The 27,055-nt window shown below is 43.5% G+C and overlaps 1 protein-coding gene and 1 non-coding gene across 3 annotated transcripts in view; one reads left to right on the top strand and one right to left on the bottom strand.

Moving 5' to 3' along the window:
• The window catches only part of USP13 (ubiquitin specific peptidase 13), a 130,974-nt gene that overhangs the window by 47,092 nt on the left and 56,827 nt on the right, over positions 1-27,055 (top strand). For both annotated transcript variants that reach the window (XM_045295104.1, XM_004708606.2), the window contains exons 5-10: positions 6,904-7,046; positions 7,866-8,050; positions 17,427-17,521; positions 18,598-18,785; positions 25,653-25,724; positions 26,118-26,211. In XM_045295104.1, coding sequence (XP_045151039.1) covers positions 6,904-7,046; positions 7,866-8,050; positions 17,427-17,521; positions 18,598-18,785; positions 25,653-25,724; positions 26,118-26,211 — 777 coding nt within the window. The remainder of the gene's footprint in view (positions 1-6,903; positions 7,047-7,865; positions 8,051-17,426; positions 17,522-18,597; positions 18,786-25,652; positions 25,725-26,117; positions 26,212-27,055) is intronic.
• LOC115871272 lies at positions 11,677-11,783 on the bottom strand. The gene has a single exon (XR_004047202.1). It is a non-coding gene; the product is annotated as a U6 spliceosomal RNA (small nuclear RNA).

Here is a 27,055-nt window from a genome sequence, read left to right as displayed (position 1 = left end):
TATGTTTCCTCGGTGCTAAACTATACTCTGACTAGCTCGTCTCCTCCCAGCGACCCTTCTGTAAGGGGATGTCCAACTGCCTATAGATGGGCTTTGGGTCTCTACTTTGCATTTCCCCTCATTAACAATGATATGATTTTTTGTTCTGGGTCTTTGATGCCTGATACCTGATCCCATCGACACCTCATGATCACACAGGCTGATGTGCTTCTTCCATGTGGGCTTTGTTGCTTCTTAGCTAGATGGCTGCTTGTTTATCTTCAAGCCTTCAAGCCCTTAAGACCCCAGATGCTACATCTTTTGATAGCTGGGCACCATCAGCTTTCTCCACCACATTTGCTTATGCACCTGCTTTGTTTTCAGTGATCGTGTAGGGAAGGTGAGCATCATGGAATGCTAGGTTAATAGATCAAAGTGTTCTTGTGTTGAGGGAGTACTTGAGTAGAGGCCCAATGCCCATCTGCTACCTTAATACTAAACCTATAAATATATGTAGGGAGATCCATTTCCCCATCATCATATATAAATATATTTACACATGAACATGCCTGTATTTAGACCTCTATAAATGACCTTTCCTCCTAGTTCTTCCTTCTATTTTCTTTTACTTTCTTTTTATCCCACTCTCATGTTCAGCCTTCATTTGGGTTTCATTGATTCCTCTCAGTTACATTACCCTTGATCAAGCCCTAACAGACTCCTACTCCCTCTTCACCATCGATTTTAGATCACTTGTTGTTCCCTTGTCCCTGGGTTTGTTAACACCCACTTCCTTTCCCCAGCCTCCCACTCTTCCATGTCGCCCCCCAACCATCAGTCCTATTGTTTTCTCCTCCAGATTGTTTATCCTGCCTATCTCATCTAGATAGACATGCAGAGATAATAATATGTGCAAAAAACAAGAAAGAGGAAAACAAAGCAACAAAAGAAAACAAGAAAAATTAAAAAAACTGACAAAAAGAAAAGAAGGGCTCAAGTGGAAAGTGGGTGTTGTAAGAACGATGAAGTCAACATATGTACTAATGTGCTGGACACAAATGACGTATCTACAGACTATGATGAGTTGTAGGAGCCCCTAATAAAATGATTATTTAATTAAAAAAAAAGAAAAAAGCCTATAAATAGTTTCAAAGTCTGTCGACCTTTAGGAGTGTTTTGCCTTTGAGTCTGATGGGGTGCCATGCCCTGGCCCCAAAGTCTATTTTTGGTGTTTCCTGGGACTTCATTGCTCTGCTCCTCTTGCTGTTCTGTTGCATGTCCTTAGTGTTTCACCTTTGTGTGGTGGGGTCAGATCGGGCACAATTCCCACACTGTGTCTCCAGTGTTGTCCCCTGTAGCACTATGGGTCAGTGAGGCATGTCATGTCTTGTGGTGGGGGCGGCCCGCTGGTCCTCTCTGTGCATTGGCTGCTCTGAGCAGGAATATCGTCCTCAGGGCTTGGTGGGCCAGGATGTGCTCCATTCTCTCCCTCCCCCTTCCTTTGCTCCTGTCCTTTTCCCTGAGCTGTAGCTTCAGTGCTGTCCTCTGAAGTGACTTCTTCTGGGAGGGGGGGTGTCTATTTAGTTCCGATTGGGGCCAGCCCCTAAGAGAATGTTTTAAGAATTATTAAGAACCAAGAAAGAATTGTTTGGAAGGTGAACTGGGGAGATAGAAGGAAAGCCTGGATTTATCAGACAGAATTTATCTACATTAAAGATGCTAACCCCTCTATATTCTTTTAATGCTTTAGTTACAATTTTAGTTTTGATAATAATAATTTTTAAAATCCCCCAAACTTTTATATAGCAAAATATATTGAGCTCCTAGACCCAACCAGTTGATATTTCTGTAATCTCCTGCTTTTCCTAGCCACGGATCACTTCAGTTTCAGGTAGTAACTGTACAGATGGCACCAGGATATGAAGCTGCCTATCAGTGATGCGAAGTTCACAGATGCCTAGGCTTTTGGGCTCCGCACATATCTTAGAGCCTGAAATTCAGCACTCTCATTTTGGAAATCAGGAACCTGAGCAGTGGTGTGTTCATGGCTCTCTGCTTTGTGGTGTTTGCTGATTTCCATGGTGTAAAACTCCCATTATGACCAGTCTCCAGCTGCCACTGTAACATCATTGCCTGTGGTGTTGGGAAGACGTGTGCCATCATGCAGCATTCTATTAGCATTTCCACAATTCAGATAACAGAAAAGTAAATCGTCCTGTGTTTGGTGCTCCTTTTCTACCTCCTAGTTCATGGTGTAGTGTCTGGGTCTGGAAAGCTGGCATGTGGCCACCCTAGGCATGACACTTAGTCTCTGTTAGTCCAAGCAACAGAAGAAGGGAAAGTCAGCAATGGGAGGCAGAAATGGAATGCGTGGCTATTGCCACCATGAACAACAGCTTTCTTTGCCACGAGACCCGAGGAACCGGATGGTGCCTGGTTGCCCTTAATGAGCTTTTTAATGGAAGATTCTGTAGGGGGAAATCACAGAACAGGGGTTTCAAATTCTCATGTACTCCAGACTTTCTGGAGCCGTGGAGGTTAGATGAGCCTCTGAGATGTTTGTCCTGAGATCATCTTTAAATCTTAAACCCAAAATATCCCCTGGAAGTCTTCCTACAACCAAACAATAGTTTAGTTTAACTGGCACAAGATGCCTGGAACATTCTATTATTTTAAAGGCCTTTCTCCAGGGAACCAAACTGACGAATAGTAACTAGAAAGGTTCGATGGGAAACTTAGGGGGCCGTGAGGTCATGTTAATGAGAGAGAATCGACGTATTAAAGGAGGATGAGCAGGTAATCAGTGCCACTGAGATGTATATGCAGAAAAGGTTAAATTAGTGTATGTTTTACTTGTGTATTCTCAATAAAGGTAAATACCCCCAAGCACACCTAATAGTAGTACGATGTAGTAAAACAGGTAGAAAGTGATGGTTTTGGAGGTGTTTTTCTTTGATTTCACTTTTATATAATTTAATTTTTTATAATGGCTGTGCTTAACAGCCATCACACAAAATTTATTAAAATCTAATCGATGCTCTGGTGAACTGGTTGGAGCTGGCCCAGGCACATCATGGAGCTTGAGGCTTCCAGAGACCTGGGCTAGAGCTAAGATTGCTTCTGAGGTTCTTCACCCCATTCCAAGTACCAAATCCAGGGAAGGGTAATTGACGGTGTGATTATAGGATGATTGATCACGGCTTTCAATCATGACTCACATAAGTGATTTTAGGAGATTTTCAGAGAACACTAGATCAGGGCTTTACAGTGCCCCCGAAGTACAGGAGCACTGTGTCGGGTGCCACCAGGAAGGAGGAGCAAAGAAAAGAGAGCACCCAGTATCTGAATCTTGATCAAAAGTACGGTGCCTTGTAAGCCAGAGCACGAAATAGGCCTACCAGAGGTGGAGACCGTGTGGAGGTGGCTGAGGATACAATCAGGTCATCAGTGAAATGGACAGGAGATCGGATCAGGCCAGCCTAAAAACACCAGGATGCTGTACCCAGAAGTGCAGACGGCTGCATGGCTCAAATCCATAATATCTGGTATGGGCTTTTGGTGAACTCAATCCTTTTTCTAGGAGCACTGCTGGAAGTGGGTGGGAAATATATTTCACATAATTCAAAAGAAAGGCTAATTTTTACACCAGCCCTTGTGAGAGAAAAATGAGAATATCTTCTAACAGGTTTATCTATAGTTATAAATGCCAGATCCATAATAGATCGAGCATACTCCTTCTGATGGCAGGATGTACTCTTTTTCCTGCCTCGCCCAATGTGATCAGTTAGTGGTGTTCAGTATAGCCACGGGGAGCTTTTAGTCAGGGAACGATAGGATCTGATTTTCAAAGCCTTGGTCTTCATCCGCAAGGGCTTCCAGACCTCGTCACTTTCAGCAAGCAAGGTTGTGTCACCTGCATATTGCAGGTTGTAAAGAAGACCCAAGTCCTCACACCTGGACCAATGGGTAACATGCTTAGTGGAGAAATGATTGAGCTTGTCAAGGATTTTTCTTTAGGTGGATCCACAATCAATGCTCGGGGAAGCAGCAGTCGAGATCAAAAGACGTGCTGCTTAGATAAATCTGCTGCACAAGACCCCTTCAGAATATTGAAAAGAAAGAGTGTTATTTTGAGGACTAGCGTGTGCCTGACCCAAGCCATGGTATTTTCCATTACCTCATATGCATGTGAAATTTGGACGTTGAATAAGGAAGATCAAAGAGGAATAGGTGCATTTAAATTTTAAGGGCAAAGACTATTGAAAGTACCAATGACTGCTAAAGGAACAAGCCCATTTCTTTTGGAAGAAGTACAATCAGTCTCCTTAGAGGCAAGGATAGCGAGACTTTGTTTTACACACTTTGGACATCTTGTCCGGAGAGGCCAGTCCCTGAAGAAGGTTATCATGCTCGCTAAAGTGGGAACTCATTGCCATTGAGTCAGTGCTGACTGAGAGCGACTCCCCTGTCGATTTCCGAGACTACATGTTTACGGGACTAGAAAGTCCATTCTTTCTCCCGTGGAGCTACTGGTGGTTTTGAATTGCTGCCTGTGCAGACTGCAGCCCAGCACGTGATCACTGCCTCTCCAGGGTTCCTTGGTAAAGGGGAGGGACGGTGAAAAAGAGGAAGGCCCTCAACGTGCTGGATTGACACAGGGGCTTCATCAGTGGGGTTAGGCTTAGGGATGATGATGCAGGACTGTGCAGCCTTTCGTTCGGTTGTGCATAGGGTCACTATGAGTTGGGACAACAACAACAACAATTTTCAAAGCAGTCCCTCTGCCTGCTGTGCAGGGAAAAGACAGATGGGAAAACAGAACTGGAAGGAGGCTGTGGTGTACCCATCCCAGAGAGCCATGATGGAGGTGGGGATTAGGGTGCTGTTGACGTGGAGTTTATGGCAAATGCATTTTGGGTGTAGAACTGATAGCATTTGCTAACGGACTGGATGGACTTGGGATGGTGGGGGAGAGAGCTGCTTTCATTGCCTCTCCCAGAGTTCTAGTGTCACCCCTCAGTGCTACCCAGGGGAATACATTCTGTGTGAAGTTCAGCTAATTGTGCAGTATATTAGTGACCTAGAATATAAGTTTGTAAGAACGATTCGGTGGTTTCTATGATGTTCACAGAGTTAGGCATACATCACAAAAATACATGGGGGATTTATTTTATTATTCCATAACTTATACTCCATCATCACTGTCCTCCAACTCCCACCCCATCTGCCCCCAGGCAACCACTTATATGTTTTTTGGGTCTCTGTGCTAATCTGGGTACTTTAGAGAAACAAATCCACAGAAACTCATGTATAAGAGAGAGTTTTATATAAAGGTTAACTGTGCATCAAGAAAACATCCTAACCCAGTGCTGCCCAAGCCCACAGGTCTAACATTAACCCATATGTCCAACACCAATCCACAAAGTCCTCCATCTCACAAAACACATACAATGATGCCGAGTGCAGGAGGAAAGCAGAGAGAATGAATGTGTAAGCATCTCAGCACTGGCAGGGGTCTCCACACGGCTGCTCCAGCACCCAGGGCTGCATCAGGGCAGGTCCATGTGGCTTCTCCTCAGGGACGTCCTGCAGGAAGTGAGCCCTGCCAGCTGAAGCAGGGAACTGGCCAAGGCAGCTGCACCCTGGTCCAACCATCAGAAAGCAAGAGACCCGAGAACTAGAAAGGCGAGGGTCATCAAGCCATTTATCCCTCCATCCTTCAACTAGCCCCACATGTATTTATCGGCCAGGTTGGCAAAATAACCTAACTAACTCCGTCTCTATGGATTTGTTTATTCAGGACATTTCATATAAATAAAATAAATATGACACGTACTTCTTTGTGACTGTGACAGGCCTTGCTGGCTAAACATAGTGTTTTTAAGAGTCATTCAATAGTTCATGCATTTTTTATGGCTGTATAATATTCCAGTAAGTGGTCATTTAATTTTTCCATGTGTCAGTTAATGGGCATTTGGGTTGTTTCACTCCATAATAATTCAGTGTGCACTGAATAGTCTTGTGCATGTTTTTACATAGACGTACGTTTTCATTTCTTTTGGACAGATACCTAGGAGTAGAATTGCTGGTGACTGGTGACTCTGGTGACCCCCTGGTGACTCTGTTTATCTGATGGAGGAACTGTCAGAATGTTTTTCAAAGTGGATACAGCCACCAGACTCTACGTTTTTATGAACAGTTAGAAAAAAGCTTTATCATTAAGCAAAGAGCAAATGTAATATCAGGCATACTGCCAGCGTCAATTTGGGCCTGGGAGATGGCAGAGAGACTGCCTTCCCCCTTCTCCTGTGGTCACTTGCTGCCAAGCTGAACATCACAGATTTGTGTATGATGTAGGCTGATCTGGCACCAAGGACACCTACGCGTGTCCTCGTCCAGGGTCACATTGGCATCAGATTAAGAAATGGAGAGCCATGATGCTAACTCCACTTAAAGTGCCCTTGACCACATGCCATCGTGTGATGAGTTGAAGGCATTGGATATCTGGGTGCACATTTGTTAGGCAGAAACCACACTGCTCGGGTAAATTCTAGGCATTCTTATTTCACCCCTATAAATTGGTCTCCTCCTGCTCTGCCCTCCTCCCCCCACCCTCCGCCAGCTTGCTTAGAAGTAGGTATTGATGAATATGACCCCTGGGTGTTAGTTTACAAGCTGGTGGTCAGATTGGTTCCTCGCTGTCTGAGGTCATCAATACTACAAACTAGGCTGAGGCCCAAACCTAGCTCAGCCCAGGGGGAAGGTGCACCTGCCCCAAAGCCAGGTCCCCACCCTCGTGGTAATTGGACTGTTGGATTTTCCTTGAATTCGGCGGTATTTATTCATAGACTTTCAAATTCACTCTGTAGAAACTGTTGTCCTCTCAGACTGCATTTGTATGTTGTGTCTGCATTTGTCTTGTAGGTAACAATTGCCTGTGATGCGGTGCTCAGCTCCAAATCTCCTTACCGAAAGCAAGATCCAGACACATGGGAGAATGAATTGCCAGTGTCCAAATACGCCAACAACCTCACCCAGCTGGACAATGGAGTCAGGATTCCTCCAAGGTGAGAGTCAGATAGAGCCATGAAACTTTCTCCTAAACCAGCCACAGGAATAATCGTTTCTCTACCTTTTTTTTTAGCTCTGTCATTGCTCATACTTTTGTAGTAGATGCTGTCTAGGCCCAGCTCGTCCCCTCTGAGCTGGTCTCTAAGCTGACTTCCAGTTGCAAGCACCTGCAATTCCCTGCCTGATGGCTTTGCAGGCCACTGAGCTATGCCCACTGCCCCATCCCAGAACAACCATGAACCAGTGGCTGTTAGAGTGGGTGCATAGATACCCCAGCCTCACTGCCCCTCAGGTGGGCTAACAATCTTCTGAGGGTCCCCGGCCGCATGGAGCTCAACTTGCCTGTAGTGAGTGGGCTGCTGCTCATTTATGTGGTCTGTCCTGGCTCCTTTCTTGGCCCTGCCTCCCTTCCCCACGCCCCTGGTGCTTCCTGGGGCCACCTCCCCAACAAACCATTCTCATTCAGACCCTGTGTCCGAGTCTAGGGGAACCCAGTTTACAAACTTTTGGCGAATAGGTTTTAACCAATTCCTATTGGCATGCTCTTCGTTAGCGGTGCCTGCTCTCAGATGCTGGTGTGGTTCTCGGGCAGGTCTGAGAGGGAGGGCATAGAGCTATCCGATCAAGGAGGCTCTGCTCTGGGATGGGAGAGAGTTAGGTTTTGAAGGGAGCTCGCCACCAGACTCTTTGTTTTTTTCACTGTGATGCCCAGCTTGAGAAAGTCTGTTTTTTTAAAACAATTTGAATTTGAGTTGTTAATTTTCTAATCATGCCTTGCATCCTGGCTCCGGAACTGCTCTTCAATGATTTCCCAGTGGTTGGAAGTGTGCCAGGTGTGACCTGCGGGAAAACCTGTGGTTGAATCTGACAGACGGCTCCGTCCTGTGTGGGAAATGGTTCTTCGACAGCTCCGGGGGCAACGGGCATGCACTGGAGCATTACAGAGACATGGGCTACCCACTGGCTGTGAAGCTGGGAACCATCACTCCCGATGGGGCAGGTCAGTGTGCCTTCAACCCACTGGGGGTGGGAGAGGGTGGGCTTTGAAGCCTGACTCTTTGTCCTATTGGCTGTGTGAGCTGTAAGCTCGGATGCCTCGCCTTGAGGATGATCACGGTACCTCACTCATAATGTGCAGCAAACTTTTAGCCTGGTTCACCCGGAAGAGTCTCCAGAAAGACTGCTCTTGTTTTCCTTATTGTTCTTACTGTAGCAAACGCAGACTTGGAGGAAAGTGCAGGAACAGGGCTTCTGGGAAGGTGTCCAACCAGCTCCCCCATTAGGGCAGTGGGAGGAACCCTAGAATTGGAGGAGCTAACCTCACTTTAGAAAACACTGGTTGGTTCTGGGCAAGATGAGGTATAAAGGATACTGTGTTCAGAGTCCCTGAAATTCTTTGTTAGGGGTGGTGTTTATGTGCAGGAAGGATTAGAATGGTTTCCTATGTGTCAGCTTCAGAATCAGGTCTGTTTTTTTAATTTGTATGTTTTCTTTGCCTCTCAAAATGTGCTCCGCAATATCAACGTCCAGCTAGTTCTGTACTGTTTTGGGAGGGGAAAGGGGCCTCATATCAGGGTCTCTATCAAGAAATGTGAGCACGAGACGGGCCACAGGCTGTTCTGGTTATAAGAACACCTTCTCCTGACGTCATTGAAGACATTCACTAAGCCGTCCTCTGGACCAACACACAGGCCATCTTCCCCATTCTACCTGGCTTTAGTTTATGTTTCCTCTGTGCCTTACGCTAAGCTGATGTTTGTAGGAGATATATGAACACATCTGTCTTCTTCCCTTTCTTCTTCTCCTCTGTTTCTGTGGCTGAATTAGCCAGCCTCAGGGTGAACTGACCAAATATTTCCATGGTCAACAATGTTCTTATCACCAACCATTGCTTTTCCTTCAAACTGGTCTAGTCTCAGTTTTGTAGTTGGGGCCTGATGCAGTCATGTGAGGATTCGTTGTTCGCACATTTTGGAGAATTTTCTTGCATCAGGATTGAGTGGACAGATTCCAGTCCTGAGAGAAAAGTAGCTGCAAGAGGTGCAGATGCTGGAACCAAGCATGTTCTCCCAAAGGAAGCAAATCCCCATGTAAGCCAGGTCTGAGCCGAAGTCTCCCTTATATGAAGACAAAGTTCGGGATGCGCGGTTCGATGGAGAGTTACAACACGGCATTTATACATCATGGTATTCAATGCTGCTGTGGGCCTTTTGTACCAGGCCTTCTCCTTTCGTTTGAGGAGGCTCCAGAGAGAAAGGTTTGTAATGTGGACATTCTGTGAGATAAAATCGCTAGGGAAGAAGAACCCCGAATCTAATAATTTCTATGCTGTCTTACATGGTGTCTTTATAGGAATAGTAATTAGCAATTCTGTTCTCAATACCACCTGTCCAATGCTATAACTTTATGTTCATGATTTAATTTTCTTGTATTTTCTGTAATTCTGAAGGTAGGGATGACATCTTACTCATCTTTGAACGCTATGTAAAACTTTACACATAATATGCAGATACTTTTGTTGAATTAGCCAGCTGCAATAAAGGTGTTTAAATCATTAGATTAGATTTTTTAACACATGCTACAGATAGAGGCCCAGGTTAGTTTTATTCTCTGTGCATGTTTAATTTTCCAGGGCCCTGGTGGTATAGTGGGTTAAGCATAGGACTGCTAGCTGTAAGGTTGACGGTTCAAACCCACCAGCTGCTATGTGGGAGAAGGATGAGGCTATCTGCTCCCATGAAGGTTTACCATCTTGCTGAATGGGGTCGCTATGAATTCGAATTGAGTCTATGACAGTGGGTTTACCTTTGTTGTTCTTTATTCCCCTAGTGGGAAATTTATTTTCAAACTGCTGTCTAGAATAAAGCTTAAAAAACTTAGCAGCATATTTGCAAATGTGCTCGACACAATGGCTGTGTGGATCGTTAGAAGAGCTGGAAGAGCCCCCAGTAAAATGGTTAAAAAAAATTTTTTTTTGAAAGTGAGGAAGAGAAGCTTCCATTATACAAGAACCAGATCTTCATTTTAACGTATTTAGAAAATAAGATATAGAAGTAAAAATTTTAAAACAGTATAACACTACCCTTCAGACAAATCACTGCTAGCAATTTAAGCATTTTCATTTGTCTTTTTCTTTTTTAAAAGTTCAGTCAGTTCTTAAGCGTACACAAACACATGATGCATTTTAATAAAAATTGCATGATACTTTGCATAATGTTTTAATCCTTGTATTTCTCGATTTAACATTAAATCACTTTTTTTATGTCATTAAATATTCCTCAGTATCCCATAATAGTTCCATAGCATGCAAATTTTTGCAGTGTGATCATTTCTTTCTCTAGGACAGCGGTTCTCAACCTGTGGGTTGTGACACCTTTGGGGGTCGAACGACTCTTTCACAGGGGTCCCCTAAGACCAGTGGAAAACATTTCTGATGGTCTTAGGAACTGAGACACCGCTCCTCTATCTGTCTCCAGGCGGGTCCGCCCACATGCAGATACGCTCACAGATGAGTACCTGGCTTGAAGACTGTTACCCGTGCTACACACTGCTTCAAGACAAAATTTCATTTAATTGCCATTAGAAATAAATATTTCACAATATAGAATTACATATTGTTTTTGTGATTAATCACTATGCTTTCATTATGTTCAATTTATAACAGTGAAAATACATCCTGCATATCGGATATTTACATGACGATTCAAAACAGTAGCAAAATTACAGTGATGAAGTAGCAATGAAGATAATTTTATGGTTGGGAGGTCACCACCACAACACGAGGAACTGTATTAAAGGGTCGCGGCATTAGGAAGGTTGAGAACCACTGCTCTAGGAGATTCCACAATAAAGGTTTGACCCTTCTTAAGGTTCAGTTCCTGAGTTTCTCTTTAAAACAGTTGCAATCCCAACAAAAGAGTGTGTAACAATTTGTTTCAACAGTCCTTAAATACTTTGGGTATTAAAACTAAAACTAAAAGCAAAAACCAAAAAACCCTGCAAATACGATCGGGTGAAAAATTGCTTCCTGTAAACATTTGCTTTACTAGTGAGGCTGCATATTACTTTTAGTCCTTTTAGTTTTTCTTGCTACTTTTTAGGCTGATTGGCTAGTAGATTTTGTATAAGTTTATTTCTTATTGATTTTAAGAGCTCTTTACCTATGAAGAAAACTTTACAAATTGAAATAAATGAATAAATATACACACAACTAAATAGATATAGGTAAGTTCACACACACACACACACACACACATGCACACACACATGCATTGTTTTGGTTAAGAGGGAGAGCTTTTCAAGTTCTTAGTATGTAATTGAGAGTATTTGAGTGATTAGTCCTGTTTAAATTATAGAAAGCATAAAACATTGGATAATAATGATATAGATCATATACCTTGTAATCAAGGTTCTTGAATTCATTGAGATAAAAGAATAGTCACTTTTTGAAAGAAGGCCAGGACTTGATTCTTGCTTGTACAGCCCGTTGGGTTGGTTCTGACTGACGTCAGCCCTGACAGAGTAGAACTGCCCATAGGGGCAGCCTGACACTTCTTCCTCCTGTGTGTTGTGCATGGTTAGTTTTAGTTCAAATGAGCATTTTTAGTTTAGTTATTATATATATTTTAAAATATGGAACGCTTCACGAATTTGCATGTCATCCTTGCGCAGGGGCCATGCTAATCTTCTCTGTATCGTTCCAATTTTAGTATATGTGCCGCCGAAGCAAGCACTAGTTATTTTATATTAACTGAAGGGGTATATTCTGTTAGTTTCATTGAATTTATTCATATATTGCTAGCTGTAACTTATTGTTTATTTAAAAGCCAAATAAATTCATAGAGATATGACACGGTTTCCTTAAATTGCCCCTGAGGGGCTCTATGGGTGGTGAGGGGCTTTGTGGATGCTGCGGCCGGCCCGGGAAGACGGGGTATCGCTCTGTGGAGACTGGGGTGGGTGTCTCTTGGCAGGGTACCAGTGGGCATCTCCCGAGGAGGGTATCGCTGATGAGGGTTTGATTGTCCATGTGTGTGAGGCTGACTCAGGCTAACTGCATTCACAGAAATGGAGTCTCAAAGTCAGGGCACTTGTTAGCGTATAAGGAGAATATAAACTGCCAGTCATCATGATGTTTATGTCGTCTTGATCAGTACATTCCTTCCCTGTGGGAAACTGAATTATATTTAGAAGATTGCTTAGTCAACCTGGAATCCAAGAAGGTAGTGGGCTCGGATCTTGAATGGTTATGTGATCTGATAATCCTGTTTGCCTTTACCCTCATAAGGACATACCTGGAGTGACAAACTCCTACTCATCCTTGAGAATCTCTACTGCTTCCAAGAAGCCTTGGTTCCCGCGGCTAAGCCCGTACAGCAGTGTGAACAGTACAAACGGGCCCCATATCAAGTTCTCATCCGGGTCCCCATGGGGACAGCAACAAACAAACCAAGAAATAGATCACCACACACACAGACAAACTGTGGGAGGGCACATTGGTTTGTCAAAGCAAAAAGGAGTTTCTTGTTGAGGAGAGATGCAGGGAGTGGAGAGTGGACCCTCTCCCCGCTCCCCAATGGACATCAGTTTACCTTAGACAATGGATGCTTCCATGTGCTGGATGATTGTTGGAGTCTTTCATAGATGCTCAAGATAGTTAGGAAACTGCCCATCCCACTGGCCCTGACATCAATCCAGTATTATCTGACACTGGTCTTTCTTTGTTGGTTATCTTCACCCCTGACCTGGTATTGGGCTCTCTTGAGTTTCTCACACACCAGGAGTTTGGATTCGGGTTTTGACTACTTCATTCTGGCTTTGCGCTGCCTTAGGAGCCCTGGTGATGTAGTGTTAACTTCGAGGCCCGTAGTTTGAAACCGCCAGCCATCCCTTGGGAGAAAGATGAGACTTTCTACTCCCATCCAGAGCTACAGTCTTGGAAACTCATAGGGTCAGGTCTACTTGGTCCTAAGGGTTGCTATGGGCTGGCGTTGGCTCGATGGCAGTGACGGTAGCTGTTGGTGTTTTCTTTTTGCCTTGGCTTGTGCCTCCTCTGTGTGCCTCTGCAGCATCGGGTGCTGCTTCCTGAGAACACTTTTCACAGGGCCTGTGGCTGGGTGTTTCATGGTGGTCACCCAGGGCCTGGGCACCACCATATCTCTAGCATCTACCCTTGACCTGTGCACATAGTGGGCGTTCTTTGCTCATTAAATGAATGGAGGAAGACACATCAACAACTTGCTCCCCTGATTCACCCCTCATTTGTCCCCTCTTTTCTGTCTTCTTTATTGCCTTCTTTTCCCTTTTATCTGTTTTCCTTCCCTAACTGCAGTCTAGATTTTGTCTGGCCTAGGATGGATTTAAAAGAATATTACATGCCAATCCTATCCGTTTTTCACTTAGTCTTTAGTTTAATTGCCAGAGCATTCTCTCATTTCTTTACTCTCTATCTGGCACACCAAGAGAACCCTTGGTGAAGAAATGCAGTCTGGGTGGCAAGGTCAGCATTCACCTGGAAAACAACCTGTCCTCCTCCTCTCTCACTGTCTGACTGGAGGTTGACCAGGAGCACGTCTTTTTCTCTCTCTAGAGCTGGGAGAGCAGGCAGCAAAGCCGACTTCCTGGGTTTTCGCTCTCATTTTCAACATTCAGCTCTCAATGAGTGTAGGGACCCAGCTTTTCTCTTTAACAGGACATCTCAGCATTTCTAGGTATTTGGGGCTCAGGAAATATTTGTTGACGGCCGGCGACTGGAAGAATCGGCGGCGAGACAGCGAGTTAGTTCACGTGGATGGACAAGGATGGGTGTTGGCATGCTCTCGTCCTCACAACATATCGTCCTTGGGAATTACTTACAAAATATTATAATACGTTTGAAAGAGTAATAGAAAAACAAAAAAGGAAGATGATGGACAAGCTCCCTGTTTAGAAACAGCAGATGATTCCTAGATGGATATGATTTCTTAGAGCTACTCAGTCTTCGTTTTGGCCTCAGTCTGCAATTCAGCCTGCATATCTGCTCCCTGCCTTAAAAAAAAAAGTTGGAATTATTTTCTATCTTATCACATCCGTGGGTCATTCATGTTCCATACATTTTCTTTTCTTTATTTTTCTTTATTGATCTCTACCTCATGCGCTGCCTGGCGAAATTGTCTTTTAACGCAACACAATGATGGGTTGATTCTAATATGACTGTCTTTACACATGAAGTGCTGCTGGTACCGTTCCTGGGAGAACACCTCTGGTACTTGGCTATGTTTTTAAGGCAACAGGAGCGGGGGCGGAGGGGCTAATATTAATTGGTTATAGTAATTTCTGAGGTAAAATGACTGCTAGGCTAAAGTTGGAGAAGAACGTTTTCCAAGAAAATACGTATCTGGCAGCATCTTAAGTCTCTGAGTTCACTTTAGCCCCTCCCTTGGCTACATGTCATTTATAAATAATTCATGATTACTAAGATTACAGATCATAGTTCATTTTTAGATAGCTGGTGTGTTACTCCCTAAACTGTTTTTGTCTTTAGGGTAAAAAATAACTTGTGGCTGTCATGTCATTGGAGCAGTGAATGACCTTTAAGACATAAGAAACATGAATTGATCATGGTAACAAGAGCCTAATGGGTTGGATTTTCACTTGTTTCCTTGGCCAGTCCTGACATTGCAGTTTTAAGAATTTCATTGTTTTCGAACTGAGCTCTGATCATCAGGGACGTAAACTCTTAAGTCTTCTAAATCCTCTCACTAGTTCATAATCATCAAAGTTAATAGTGCCTGTGGAGTGCCACTTTCACCTTCCAGATGGCATTTGAGTTGAGTGGTATTTCTCTGTCCCTTGTCATGAGTAAGAATGCCATTGACATCGTTGTTTCAGGTTATTTGTTTGGAGGTTGTTTTTTTTCAGTACTTGAATCTTTATTATTCCTTAACAGGGGCACTAGGGATTTTGTTTTCTATTTGGCTTTGCTTTTTTAGAGCTCTTCATTATATTAAAAATATGCTTAATTGAGGACTGTTAGTCAAAGTTAAAATTAGCCTCCAGGGGAAGAAGGGCACAAGAGAGAGCCATCAAATGTTTGATCTATTAATAAATACTGACGGCCGCTGGCGGAAGTGCCTCTGGGACTCTGGGTTTGGGTCAGACACTCACCGTAGCTGCTTTGAGGGCCTTTCCTTGCTTTTTTTGGTATGATTTATCTTTCACTGCCCTAAAGAGGGGTGGGGGTGTCCTCCAAAAGTCTACTTTTTTTTAATATTCTGAAATTATTTGCATAGGTATCTATTTTAATCATTTTATTGGGGGCTCTTATAGCTGGTCTACTTTTCTGGTAATGTGTTCTATTTTACCACTTTGAGAGCAAAGACGCAGTGGTTCTTGAGTCTCTATTCCTGCTTAGAGCCTAGAATGGGACTTCAATAATCCTTTGGCGCTTAGTGATGCAGGCTCTGCCTCAAACCCACCTGTAGCCCTTGGACTGAAACTCCCTAGTGTGAGACGTAGCGCATGACTGCTATACCAAGGTTATAGAACTGGCTGGCGTTCGACTTTGGTTTGGATCTCTTGCTTTGAGAGTGCCCAGTGAATGTGGCCCGGGACTACCATATACTTATTATATTAAGGCTTCTTTGCTTTATTAAGATATGTGTTAATCTAGTAGGCCTGGTTTTGCCACTGTCAATGAATATTACTGAAAGTTTTGCCTTATCACCACCCTCATTATTAGTGTACACTGCCTTTTAAATTTTGTACCATATCTTAATTAATGACACTATCAATAGAATTACCATATGCCCCAGGGGGATGATTGATAATGTTCTCTAACATAAAATTATAACGAAGTCTCCCAGGTGAACCAGAGACATATAGAAACCATAGATATGTGAATGGATTTAGGGCTCAAACTTAATCCTAGCCCAAATTTAAGGGGAGAATTAGTTCTTATGACATGGCCCTGCTTGATACTAGCCCTCATAAAGAGATCACTGAAGAGTCGGGTGTTATAGCAAAGTGTGATTAAGAAACTAACTGGTGCCCAGCTGTCAAAAATAATAGCTTCTGGGGTCTTAAAGGCTTGTCTTCAAACAAGCAGCCACCTACATGAAGTCAAGTAAGTTGACATGGAAGAAGCACACCAGGCTGTGTGATCCAAGGATTGTAAACAATATAAACCAAATCCAAAGGGGGGAATGGTTACCAGCGCTTAAATAGTGAACACCTGGTTTGCAGAAGGCTCTGGCCAACAGTGGAATCCCCAAATCCACTTTCAGGGTCCACACATGGATTAAGCCTCTGGTTAATCCCCACTAACCATAGTCAAGGGATGTAAATAGCCTTGTTATGAGACCAAGAGCATTGTATATTTAGGTTAAAATATAATACCTTATTTGATCTCCCCTTTGACCCATTTAAGAGTTGTTTCCATTTAAAAAAAAAGAAGGGCAAGGAACTACTCTGGGATTAAGTTATTGGTGATTCTCTCTGACATAGACCAGGGATGTGTGAATAGCCTCGCTGTCAGGTAAAGTGCATTGCGAAGTGAATTATGGCAGATGTAGTTAGGTTAAACTTCACACCTTATCATGTGATCTCCCTTTTGATCCATTTTAAAGTTGTTCTAGTTTTTATTATTTTCTGCTTTCTTTTTGATTGAGGCTTTTCTCTATTGTATTTAGTTATTATTAGCTTTTTTTGTTTTTTGGCATATGAAATCTAGGATGAATGAATCTATAACTGGATTAATTTTGGGGGGTATGGCAAGGGAGATTGGGAGGAAATGGGGAGCTAATGACAGTGAACACGAACGAATAAAAACTCCAAAATTGATTGTGGTAATGACTGTACAACTCTTCTTGATATGATTTAGGTAGTAAATTGTATGATGTGTGGATTATGTGCCAATAAATTTTTTTTTTAAAGAAAGCGTTTGATGTAGAGGGAAGGAGGCTGGGCCAGGAGTTAAACTACATGGGTTTTGGACCACTTGTGGGTTTCAAGGCTAATCATTTACACCTGTTACCCTCTTTCCCCTTCTTTCTGAACTTATGGTCGTAGCACTGTGGCTTAGGCCAGGAAGATCAAATGGTAGGCATATTCATTGGTCTAATTTTCAGCTCTTCTAATTTTAAACTATTTGAAACGTAGACACTTTTTGGGGGGGGTGAGGTATGCCCTTCTGAAATGTTGAAAGAAGTGCAATCAGGGTATATTTACTAATAGTCTGTCCTTGGCTAGCATGTTACCCAGTGGGGCCAGGGTTTAAGATTGCTTTGTTCTTGGCTGTATTCTAGGCCTTATGGGTAGTGGATGTGTGACGTCTGCACGTTGAAAATGGAATGATGCAACTAACTACAAGCCTCCGTGTTTCTTTTGTCTCCCCCTAGATGTTTATTCTTTTCAAGAAGAGGAGCCTGTCTTAGATCCTCATTTGGCCAGGCACTTAGCACATTTTGGAATTGACATGCTTCACATGCACGGGGTGAGATTGTCTACTTTGTTTGCTTCTGTTCCAGCCCGATGAGGAGGGAACTTTGGGGTTTAGTTACCATATCATCCCTCTCACAGAGGCCTTCATTTAGCAGGATTGAGGTTTCAATAGGCACAGTTCCTTCTCGAATGAACTAGTCCGTGTTTTCTTTGGACGTCTAGCTGAGGTGTTCACGTGGGAATAAGCGGCACCTCGTCGGGAGCTGTCCATTCGTTTCAGTTGGAGTTTACTCCATATTCTGCCTCCACTGATGGAGAGCTGCCCTGAGTCGCTCTGTGTTTAGCGAAGGGAGAACATTCGGGGAGACGGTGACCTCTAAACTTATCTACGGCCAACATCGTCTTATTAATTTCGGAAAGGGAGGCAGAGTTCCAAAGGGGTGGAAAAAATATCCCTGCACGTTTTGCCAATGGAGACACTTTCCCTCACGTCTGATGGCGTTTTCAAGCGATGCCCTATTTTCCCATCCGAAGAACGGTTTGAAATGCGAGTGTTTTGTTTCAGCTCTGTCCTCCCACCTGGGCAGTCACCCTGTCCTCATAGTCTTAGTCTCCTCTTTCTCATTTATAGTCATTTTTCCCCCATTGATTGTTCGCTCCTCTTCTTCAAATCTTTTTTTTTTTTAAATCATTTTATTAGGGGCTCATACAACTCTTATCACAGCCCATACATACATCAATTGTGTAAAGCACATTTGTACATTCATTGCCCTCATCATTCTCAAAACATTTCCTCTCCACTTAAGCCCCCGGCATTAGGTCCTCATTTCCACATTGCTATTTTCTCCACGTTCCTCCCGAATTGCCTGGCTTTCCCGTTTGCTGCGTTGTGCTGTATTTTCCTTTGAAATGACTCTGCTTGATGCGGGTCATTCTTTTTCCTCCTCTTGCCTACCCACTCGGGCTCTTTTAATTAGGTGGTTGATTTCTCTACTCAGTTTTGGTGGTGGTGGTGGGAGGGGGGAGAGGGTGAGAGGGGCATCTGTTGCCTTTGGAAATAGTTCATGAGACCCGATCAAAGAAAGACCATCACATATCAACTTGCTTTTCTTCCTGCTTTTGCCCCAGACCGAGAACGGGCTCCGGGACAATGACATCAAGCCGAGAGTCAGCGAGTGGGAGGTCATCCAAGAGTCGGGGACAAAGCTGAAGCCCATGTACGGCCCCGGCTATACGGGGCTGAAGAACCTGGGCAACAGCTGCTATCTCGGTTCGGTCATGCAAGCCATCTTCAGCATCCCAGAGTTCCAGAGGGCGTAAGTCCCCCCATCTTCCCGCACTGCATGCTGGGTGCAGCTCTGCCTCTTTAGATATCCTGCAAACAAACCATACTCGCCCTGCAGGGCAGGGGAGCACTGCCCCTGTGGGTTCGGAGACTAACTGTTAACGGGAGTAGAAAGCCTTGTCTCTCTCCCACCGATTGGCTGGTGCTTTTGAACTGCTGACCTTGGGAGTCGCAGCCCAATGGGTAACCACTACGCTACCAGGGTTCTTTAGGTCTCAGCCAGTCAATATAGATTGACAAGAGTATCTTTGCCAACTTCAGGTTGATAAAAAAAAACAAACCCAACAAAACATTTACCAACAATTGTGGTTAAAAAGCATATAACAAGCAAATCATTGGCCATCCCAGTGTTTTTTACGTTTAGTTCCGGGACATTAATTATACTCACCATGCTGTACATCCACTAGGCTTCCAAATTTTTCATCACTTTTTACAGAAATGTTGACCTCCTGAAGCTGTAACTTCCCACGAGCTCTCCCTCTTACCCCCGGGCACCATGAATAAATGCCTTTGCTTCCTCTAGACCAGGGGTGTCAAACTGGTGGCCTGGGGCCACATGCGGCCCCCGAAGTAATTTTTTGTGACCTGCAATTCTCAGATATAGTGAATGATGGGGGGAGTGTGGAGTGGAGATCCAAAGCCCATTAGTAGGACACTGGAGATCCCCTTGCAGAGGGGTCTCGGGGAGGAGATGAGCCAGTCAGGGTGCGATGTAACAATGATGAGAAATACAACCTTCCTCTAGTTCCTAAAGGTTTCCTCCCCGCTCCCACTACCATGACTCGAATTTGATCTTGCAAGTCTGGCTAGACCAGAGGAGGTACACTGGTACAGATAGGAACTGAAAATACAGGGAATCCAGGACGGATGAGCCCTATAGGACCAGTGGTGTGAGTGGCAAAACAGGGAGGGTAAAGGGAGAATGGGTAGGAAAGAGGGAACCGATTACATGGAACTGTGTGTGACCTCCTCCCTGGGGGACAGACAACCGAAAAGTGGAGGAAGGGAGACGTCGGACAGGGCAAGATATGACAAAATACCCATTTATAAACTATCAAGGGCTCATGAGGGAGGGGGGAGCGGGGAGGGAGGGGAAAAATGAGGACCTAATGTCGGGGGTTTAAATGGAGAGAAAATGTTTTGAGAAACGATGTACAAATGCGCTTTACACAATTGATGTGTGTATGGATTGGGATAACAGTTGTATGAGCCCCTAATAAAATGTTTAAAAAAAAAAAAAAGAAAATAGTGCTAAGGAAAAACGAGGCAATACCGTACACACAATTCCCTCATTAACCCTTTAACTACTGAAGATGAGTATACTCGTGGCCCAGGGCCTTTCCTGAGGGCCTGTGGATGTGTATAAACACGCTGACTCAGTTCCAGTGATGTTTGGAAGCGATGTGTCTGCCACTCTCAGTGTCACCTAATGTAAATAGATCCCAAAAGCAAGAAGGTTAAAAAGAGCACTCTGGGTTATGCTGTTATGAATCAGACCTAGCGGCAGCCCTAGTTAACATTTTTAGAGGGAAGACATACGATTGTGTATCACGCTTATCAGCTGTCCACCATTTTGTGTTTTTTATTAGTTATTTTGTTATATTTTCCGGTCACAACATAAGAGGTAAGTGAAAACTAGTAGGAGGAAAGTGCTGGCAAGTTTCGGGTAAAAAAGAATAATTTCAGTTTTATAAATACATCCAATAAAATAAATGTTTAAATAAAAGCAATTTTATAGTTTCTTAATTATCCTTTCCATATTCCTGAATCCTCACTTCAAAATATAAGTTTAACAAAATTGGTAAAGGTGATGTGGCCCACGTGAATCTTGCCTGTCACACCAAATGGCCTGCGTTTTGAGTTTGACACCCCTGCTCCAGACATTTCATGTATGTTTGTCCTTTTGCATCTCTTTTATTTTGGTGAGGCTCATCCATGGTGTAGCGTGTAACAGGACTTCAGTTGTCTTAGTGGCTGAGTCGTATTCCCGTATAGCTGTGTACTGCGCTTTGTTTTTTCATTCTTCTGCTCATGGCCACTGGGGTTGTTCCCATCTTCCGGCTACCATTACGAGGGCCACAGTGGACATTGCCACACAGGTATCTGTTTGTGTCCCTGCTTTCAAGTCTTATGGGTCTATGTGGTATGGCTTGTTCCACTCCAGCGGATTTGGACCCACTGTGACAGGGATCAGATGAAATAAAGGAAGCTTCGTAAATGGAGAAAGCACCCTGTAGGGTTTTGTGGTGTTAATAATGGCTTCCATCTTTAGATCATCCCTATGTGCCAAGAATATATTAATCATTCATTCTCAAGGCAAACCCACTCAGTGGGTCTTATTCCTTCATATAGGAACCAGGAGAGATCCAGTGATTTGAGCGAGGTTAAATGGACTGATCTTGGCCATTATGGATCAGAAAATCATACGCTTTCCGGTGCCAGGAGTGGCAGAATCCAGAGGAATGGCATTCCATTCGTTGTCTAGAGCAGCAGTTCTCAACCTGTGGGTCAAGACCCCTTTGGGGGTCAAACAATCCTTTCACAGGGGTTGCCTGATTCATAACAGTAGCAAAATTACAGTTATGAAGTAGCAACGACAATCATTTTATGGTTTGGGGTCACCACAGCATGAGGCACTGTATGAAAGGATCACGGTTTTGGGAAGTTGAGAACCACTGGTCTCAAAGGACCTGTCAGGATCTATCTGGAAGTACGATGGTGATGGGAACCAAAGAGGAAGGAAGAGTACTGGGAAAATATGGTCTGGGTAAGAGCACTGAAGTGGCGGGAGATTGCATGATAGAACTTTGCAAAACAAACAATTTGTTCATCACAAATACCGCCTTTCAACACCACCAATGGCCACAGTACACATGGCCTTCTCCAGACGGGATGTACAGAAATCAAATGGACCCCACTTGTAGGAGGAGAAGCTGGAGAAACCAGACCAGCACTTGCTCCCATGTAAGTTCCAATTGAAGCTGAATAAAATTAAAACAGCCCACTAGAGCCCGCTCTTACCTTGAGGGGATCCCACCAGAATGTCTCGAACAGACATGCTGCATGGAGCACGAATGACAGGAGACCCGACGAGCTGTGGGGGACAGCAAGGACATCATCCATGGGAAATTGGAAGCAAAGATAATGGGATTTTCTCACAAGCTTTTCCCAACCCATATATATGACAATATTATATAAAATCCTAACCTTATTGAAACAAAACTAAGATGAGAGATATGAATCTTAAATGCAAAAGACCAAAATTATATATATATATATATATACATATATATGAAGGAAAAATTCAGAAAGCTAATTCTTCATCCAACTTTGGAATGTAAAAATAATTTATCGAAATTGAAGACTGTAAAGCACTAAAAATATTAACAAAAGAGTGCATGTTTCTTCAATTCTAATTTACAGAAATAATAATTATACAATACCAACTTAAGGATATTCCTGAAACAGTTTTTTAAATTATAGAGTATGAGTTATATAAAATGAACCTACATTGTTCCCCAATTAAATGATAATAATGCAAGTATAAGACATAGGGAACTTATAATAGAAATAATATGTTCCGTTCCTTTAAATTTGACTTTAATTTAAATGAAAGAGTTTCAAATTTTCTTTTCCTTCTGCTTAAAAACTCTTTGCCCCACTCCCTGCACATCTGCCAGGTGTTTCGTGTGTCTCTTCCTCAGAGGGCTCCCTGACTCCTTCGTTCTCTTTTCCTCCGTGAGATTTGTCAGATTTACAGCAATTTAATTCTTCTTCTGATTCTTTATATTTATTTCCCCAAGTGGGCTGTGAGTTTCATGTGGATAGGTACCTTGTCCATTCTGTTCATGGCTAAATCCCCACACCCAATACACTGCTCGGCAGGGCAGAACCCACCCTTGACCTACTGAACGGAAAAATGAAAAATAGAGGTGTGAAACTGACCACACATGGTCAGAAACAGAAGACAGCAACGAGTGGCCAGTCTTCAAATACCCAGATGGGAAATAAGTGGATATTTGACATACTTTTTATTAATTGCTACTAAAAGCCATGGGGATGTCCATGTGAGTTTGATTCCATATGGGTCAAGTGCTTGTGCTATTCCTAGCGTCCACCATTCATCAAACTTGTCACGCTGCGGTGGCTTGTGTACTGCTGAGATGCAGGAAGCTGTGCCACCAGCATGCCACAGTTATTGCAAATACCAGCGGGGTCACCCATGGCAAACTGGCTCCAGGGAAGCTTCCAAATTCAGAAAAGACTACGAAGGAGGAATAGGCTGTTCACGATTGAGAGATTAGCCATGGGAAGAGCAGCGAGGCGTTGTCAGAGAGAGTGCCGGAAGAGGAGGCCCGTATGTTGGAAGGTAGTTAAAAAACTGTGGGAGGAAGTGTAGATCTTAACGATGTGAAAGGGGTGAAGCTTCTCTATTGCGCATGACTGAAAGATGAGGAGACACCATTAAAGACATTCCCTAGGAACTGGAACATGATCTGTATCAAGTACAAGTGTCGGAAAATTAGAAATCTTCAAAAATTAAATGGAATGCATACAGATTGATAGCCCGGGCACCAGTGAGCCGAAATGGACCCATTTTGAAACACACAAGTAAATAATTTACTACACCAGGAAGACAAATTCCGGAGGAATGGCATTGCATGCGTTGTCAAAAGGGCATTTCAAGCTCTATCTTGAAGTACAATGTTTTCCATGAAAGGGCCATCAATGTTACCTGGACGGATAAGCCTTCTTCACTAGTGCTCCTTTTCCCTGTTCATTTCGTGTTTTCTCAGATTGGTAGGAGATATAATAAAGACTGGATTATAAGACAACAGATGAGTTTATCCGGTTGTCTATTAGGACATTATTAAGAATTCTTCACTGTCGCCTCTGTCTTAGGAAATCGTTTGGTTCCACATATTGGCTCTTCTGTTGTGTGGCTTTTGGTTCTCTGACAATTTCTAGCTGCGGTTCTTGACCTAGTGCTTCCATTCAAAAGTCACTTGAAATGGATTGACCCCAAGAAGGGGGCCTTCCTAATTTTGATGTAGCTACCTATATTGGAATTCCAATTCTGAGTTTGTGAAAGCAGTTGCCTACAAGGATCTGATAGTGGAGAAATTCCACATAGAAACTTGGGACATTGCGAATTACGGGTGCTCGTTGCTAGGACTTTCTGTCAAGAAAGCCTTTTCTCTTGGGCTGTATGTAGTCTCTTGCTCTCTCAGATTGGCTGGTTGTATGTTTCATGAGATGAATGCATTCATTTAACAAGTGTATATCAGCTGCCCCTTCCATGCCAGACACTGCTCTATTGCGGGGATTACAGTCTAGTGGAGAGGAAGATAATAAACCTAAAGGTGTAAATAATATCATGGTAAATCTTGATGAAACCTGGGCATACATATTACTTAGGATAAGCTCACCCCACCCCCCCACCACACAAAAAGCACACCAACAGCCAGAAAACAGTGGACTGCTATAAGTATGTTGGCTAGTAACTCAGATACATCGTAAGTTGGGGACTGTGGGTATTACCCATTGTATTAGTCTAGATACTTTAGAGAAACAAATCCACAGCAACCCATGTATAAGAGAGTTTTATGTAAAGAAAGTGTGCATCACGTAAACATCCCAACCCAATGCTGCCCAAGCCCACAAGTCCAACATTAACCCATTAACTCAACACCAGTCCACAAAGTCCTCCACCTCACAAAACAGAGGCAATGACGCCGACTGCAGGAGGAAAGCTGAGTCAGTGAATGAATAAGCATCTCAGCACTAGCAGGGGTCTCCACACGGCTGCTCCAGCACCCAGGGCTGCATCGGGATAGGTCCATGTGGCTTCTCCTTGGGGATGTCTTGTAGGAAGTCAATCTTGCAAGCTGAAGCAGGGAACTGCTAAGGCAGCTGCACCCTGGTGCGACCATCACAAAGCAAGAGACCCGAGAACTAGAAAGGTGAGGCTCACCACCCATTTATCACTCTGACTTTCAATTAGCCCCACATGTGATTATCGGCCAGGTTGGCACAATTAACTAACTCACCCATTTTACGAGGATTTGAATGTTCCCAACTTGACTATTTTTTTAAATTGTGGTAAAAATATACGTGACAGAACACTTGACAATTCAACCATTTGGACATGTACCATTCAGTGACCATCTCCATGTGGTACAGTATAATCACTGTGCTTTTCTTGGTTACTGCACCACCATTCACGTCATCTCCATGCCTAAGCTGTATACCATTTGCTTTTGAGGTGGCAAGGGTGATAGTAGAAACCAGTGTTTCTCAACAAGGGCTGCTTGCTAGAATCTCCTGGGGACCTTTTCACTGAGTCCAAAATGGCAGGCCCCCAGGTGGATTAGTAAAATTAGAGCACAGATAGCTAGTGCACTTGGATGCCAACTGAAAGCTTGGCAGTTTGAGTCTAACCAGAGGTGCCTGGGATTTACTTCTGCCCACCACTTCTGAAAAACCAGTCATTGATAGCTCTAGGGAGCAAAGTTATACCCTGACGCACACACGGGGTCACCATGTGCTGGAGTTGCCTGGATCAATAATGTTTTCTATTTTCTTTAATTGGGGTGTGCGGGCGCGCTGCAAGCAAACAAAACGTTTGACTTTAAAGACTCAGTCATGGTTGAGAACTACTGAAAAAAGGATAAAGATTTTAAGGGGGGCCAGAACCTCCAGGAAAAAACAACCTTCTTTTCAGGTAGTTGGTTTAACTTAGACCCCAAAGCAATGGGGTCTTGGGGAGAATGACAGCGTATGTTGGTTCTGTTCTTCTCTTAGGTCCCCTGTTTGACTGTCATTTCTAATTTCTCAGGTATGTAGGAAACCTGCCAAGAATATTTGACTACTCTCCTTTAGACCCAACGCAAGATTTCAACACACAGATGTAAGTGCCAGCTGTTTGTTCCTTTTTTAAATCTAAAGAATCCAGTGAAACAGCCACCCTGGGTGTCTTTGGGTTACAACTTGCAAGACATCCCCCCCCACCCCCTCCTTCTCTGTCATTTTTACCTGTTGTTTTTTTTTTTAAACTTAAAAAAATGTTTTTCAAGTGAGCATGTCTTAACTTTCGTAAGGAGAAAGAAATTAGTAAATTTATTTTAACATCCCGAGAAAAGCTTGAAACCTTTGAGATCCAAATAAATGACTATTTGTGAGTAATTGCGATGAAGTGTTCTATCCGAGAACAGCTGGACTTAATGACATTCATAGATAATTTCACCACCTTAGAGGAAAAACAACAATGACCTACTTGTTTTTGTTTCTCCCTGCTGTCCAGGACCAAGTTAGGACACGGCCTTCTCTCGGGCCAGTATTCAAAACCCCCGGTGAAATCTGAGCTCATTGAACAGGTGATGAAGGAGGAACACAAGGTAGGTGGCAGAGTGTGTGCTGTGGGGACAGAGAGGTCTCAAAACCCACTGCCGTTCGGCCCATTCCAACTCATAGCTGCCTACAGAGAGGGGACACCGTTATCATTTAGAATGTGGTTTGTCCATCATTTAGCAAATGGTGCAAGTGTACATTTAAGAAGCTGTCAGAAGAGACAGTTCATTTCAGAGGCTAAGATGTGTTTGCCTATTCTTATAAATCGTGGTGGGAAATAACAGGGGGTCAGGGTTTCTGTTGACAGCCACCTCCTGGATTATATGTGTGTGCTGTTATTAATGGCCGGAGGGAGCAGTGTCCTGTATCAAATAGAGCTGGGATGGAAGGAGCAAACCTTAGACAAACAAAAACATTTCCCCCTCAGTAGCACAATCTCTTCTCATGCTTGGTAGTGTCATCTTCCTACCCAGCCTCAACTTAATTTTCTAGGGGCTTTCTCAGAGGATTGCTTTTCTCAGAAAACATCACCACAGATCCCTCAGCCTCTCTTCCTGAGTTCTGGATTCGGCATACTTCTCTTTTTTGATCTATGTCCTATAGGATGGTTATGAATTGACTCAATGACTGTGAGATTGGTTTGAATTTTGGTTCAAAGTTAAAGCATGTCTAACTTCTAGGTGGTGACTTCCCTTCCCTTCTCCCATTCCTGTTGTTGTTGTTATTAGGTGCCATCTAGTTGGTCTGACCCATAGCGACCTTCTTCACAACAGAACAAGATACTACCCTGTTTCCCCCAAAGTAAGACATCCCCCCAAATAAGACCTACTTATAGTTTTGCCTCTCACTGAAATATAAGGCATCCCCCCGAAAATAAGACCTCCTCCAAAA

The sequence above is a fragment of the Echinops telfairi genome, unplaced genomic scaffold (assembly GCF_000313985.2).
Source record: "Echinops telfairi isolate 266 unplaced genomic scaffold, ASM31398v2 ScPeMD7_4225;HRSCAF=4972, whole genome shotgun sequence".
Taxonomy (NCBI): Eukaryota; Metazoa; Chordata; class Mammalia; order Afrosoricida; family Tenrecidae; genus Echinops; species Echinops telfairi.
This window is presented reverse-complemented; position numbering and strand designations above follow the sequence as displayed.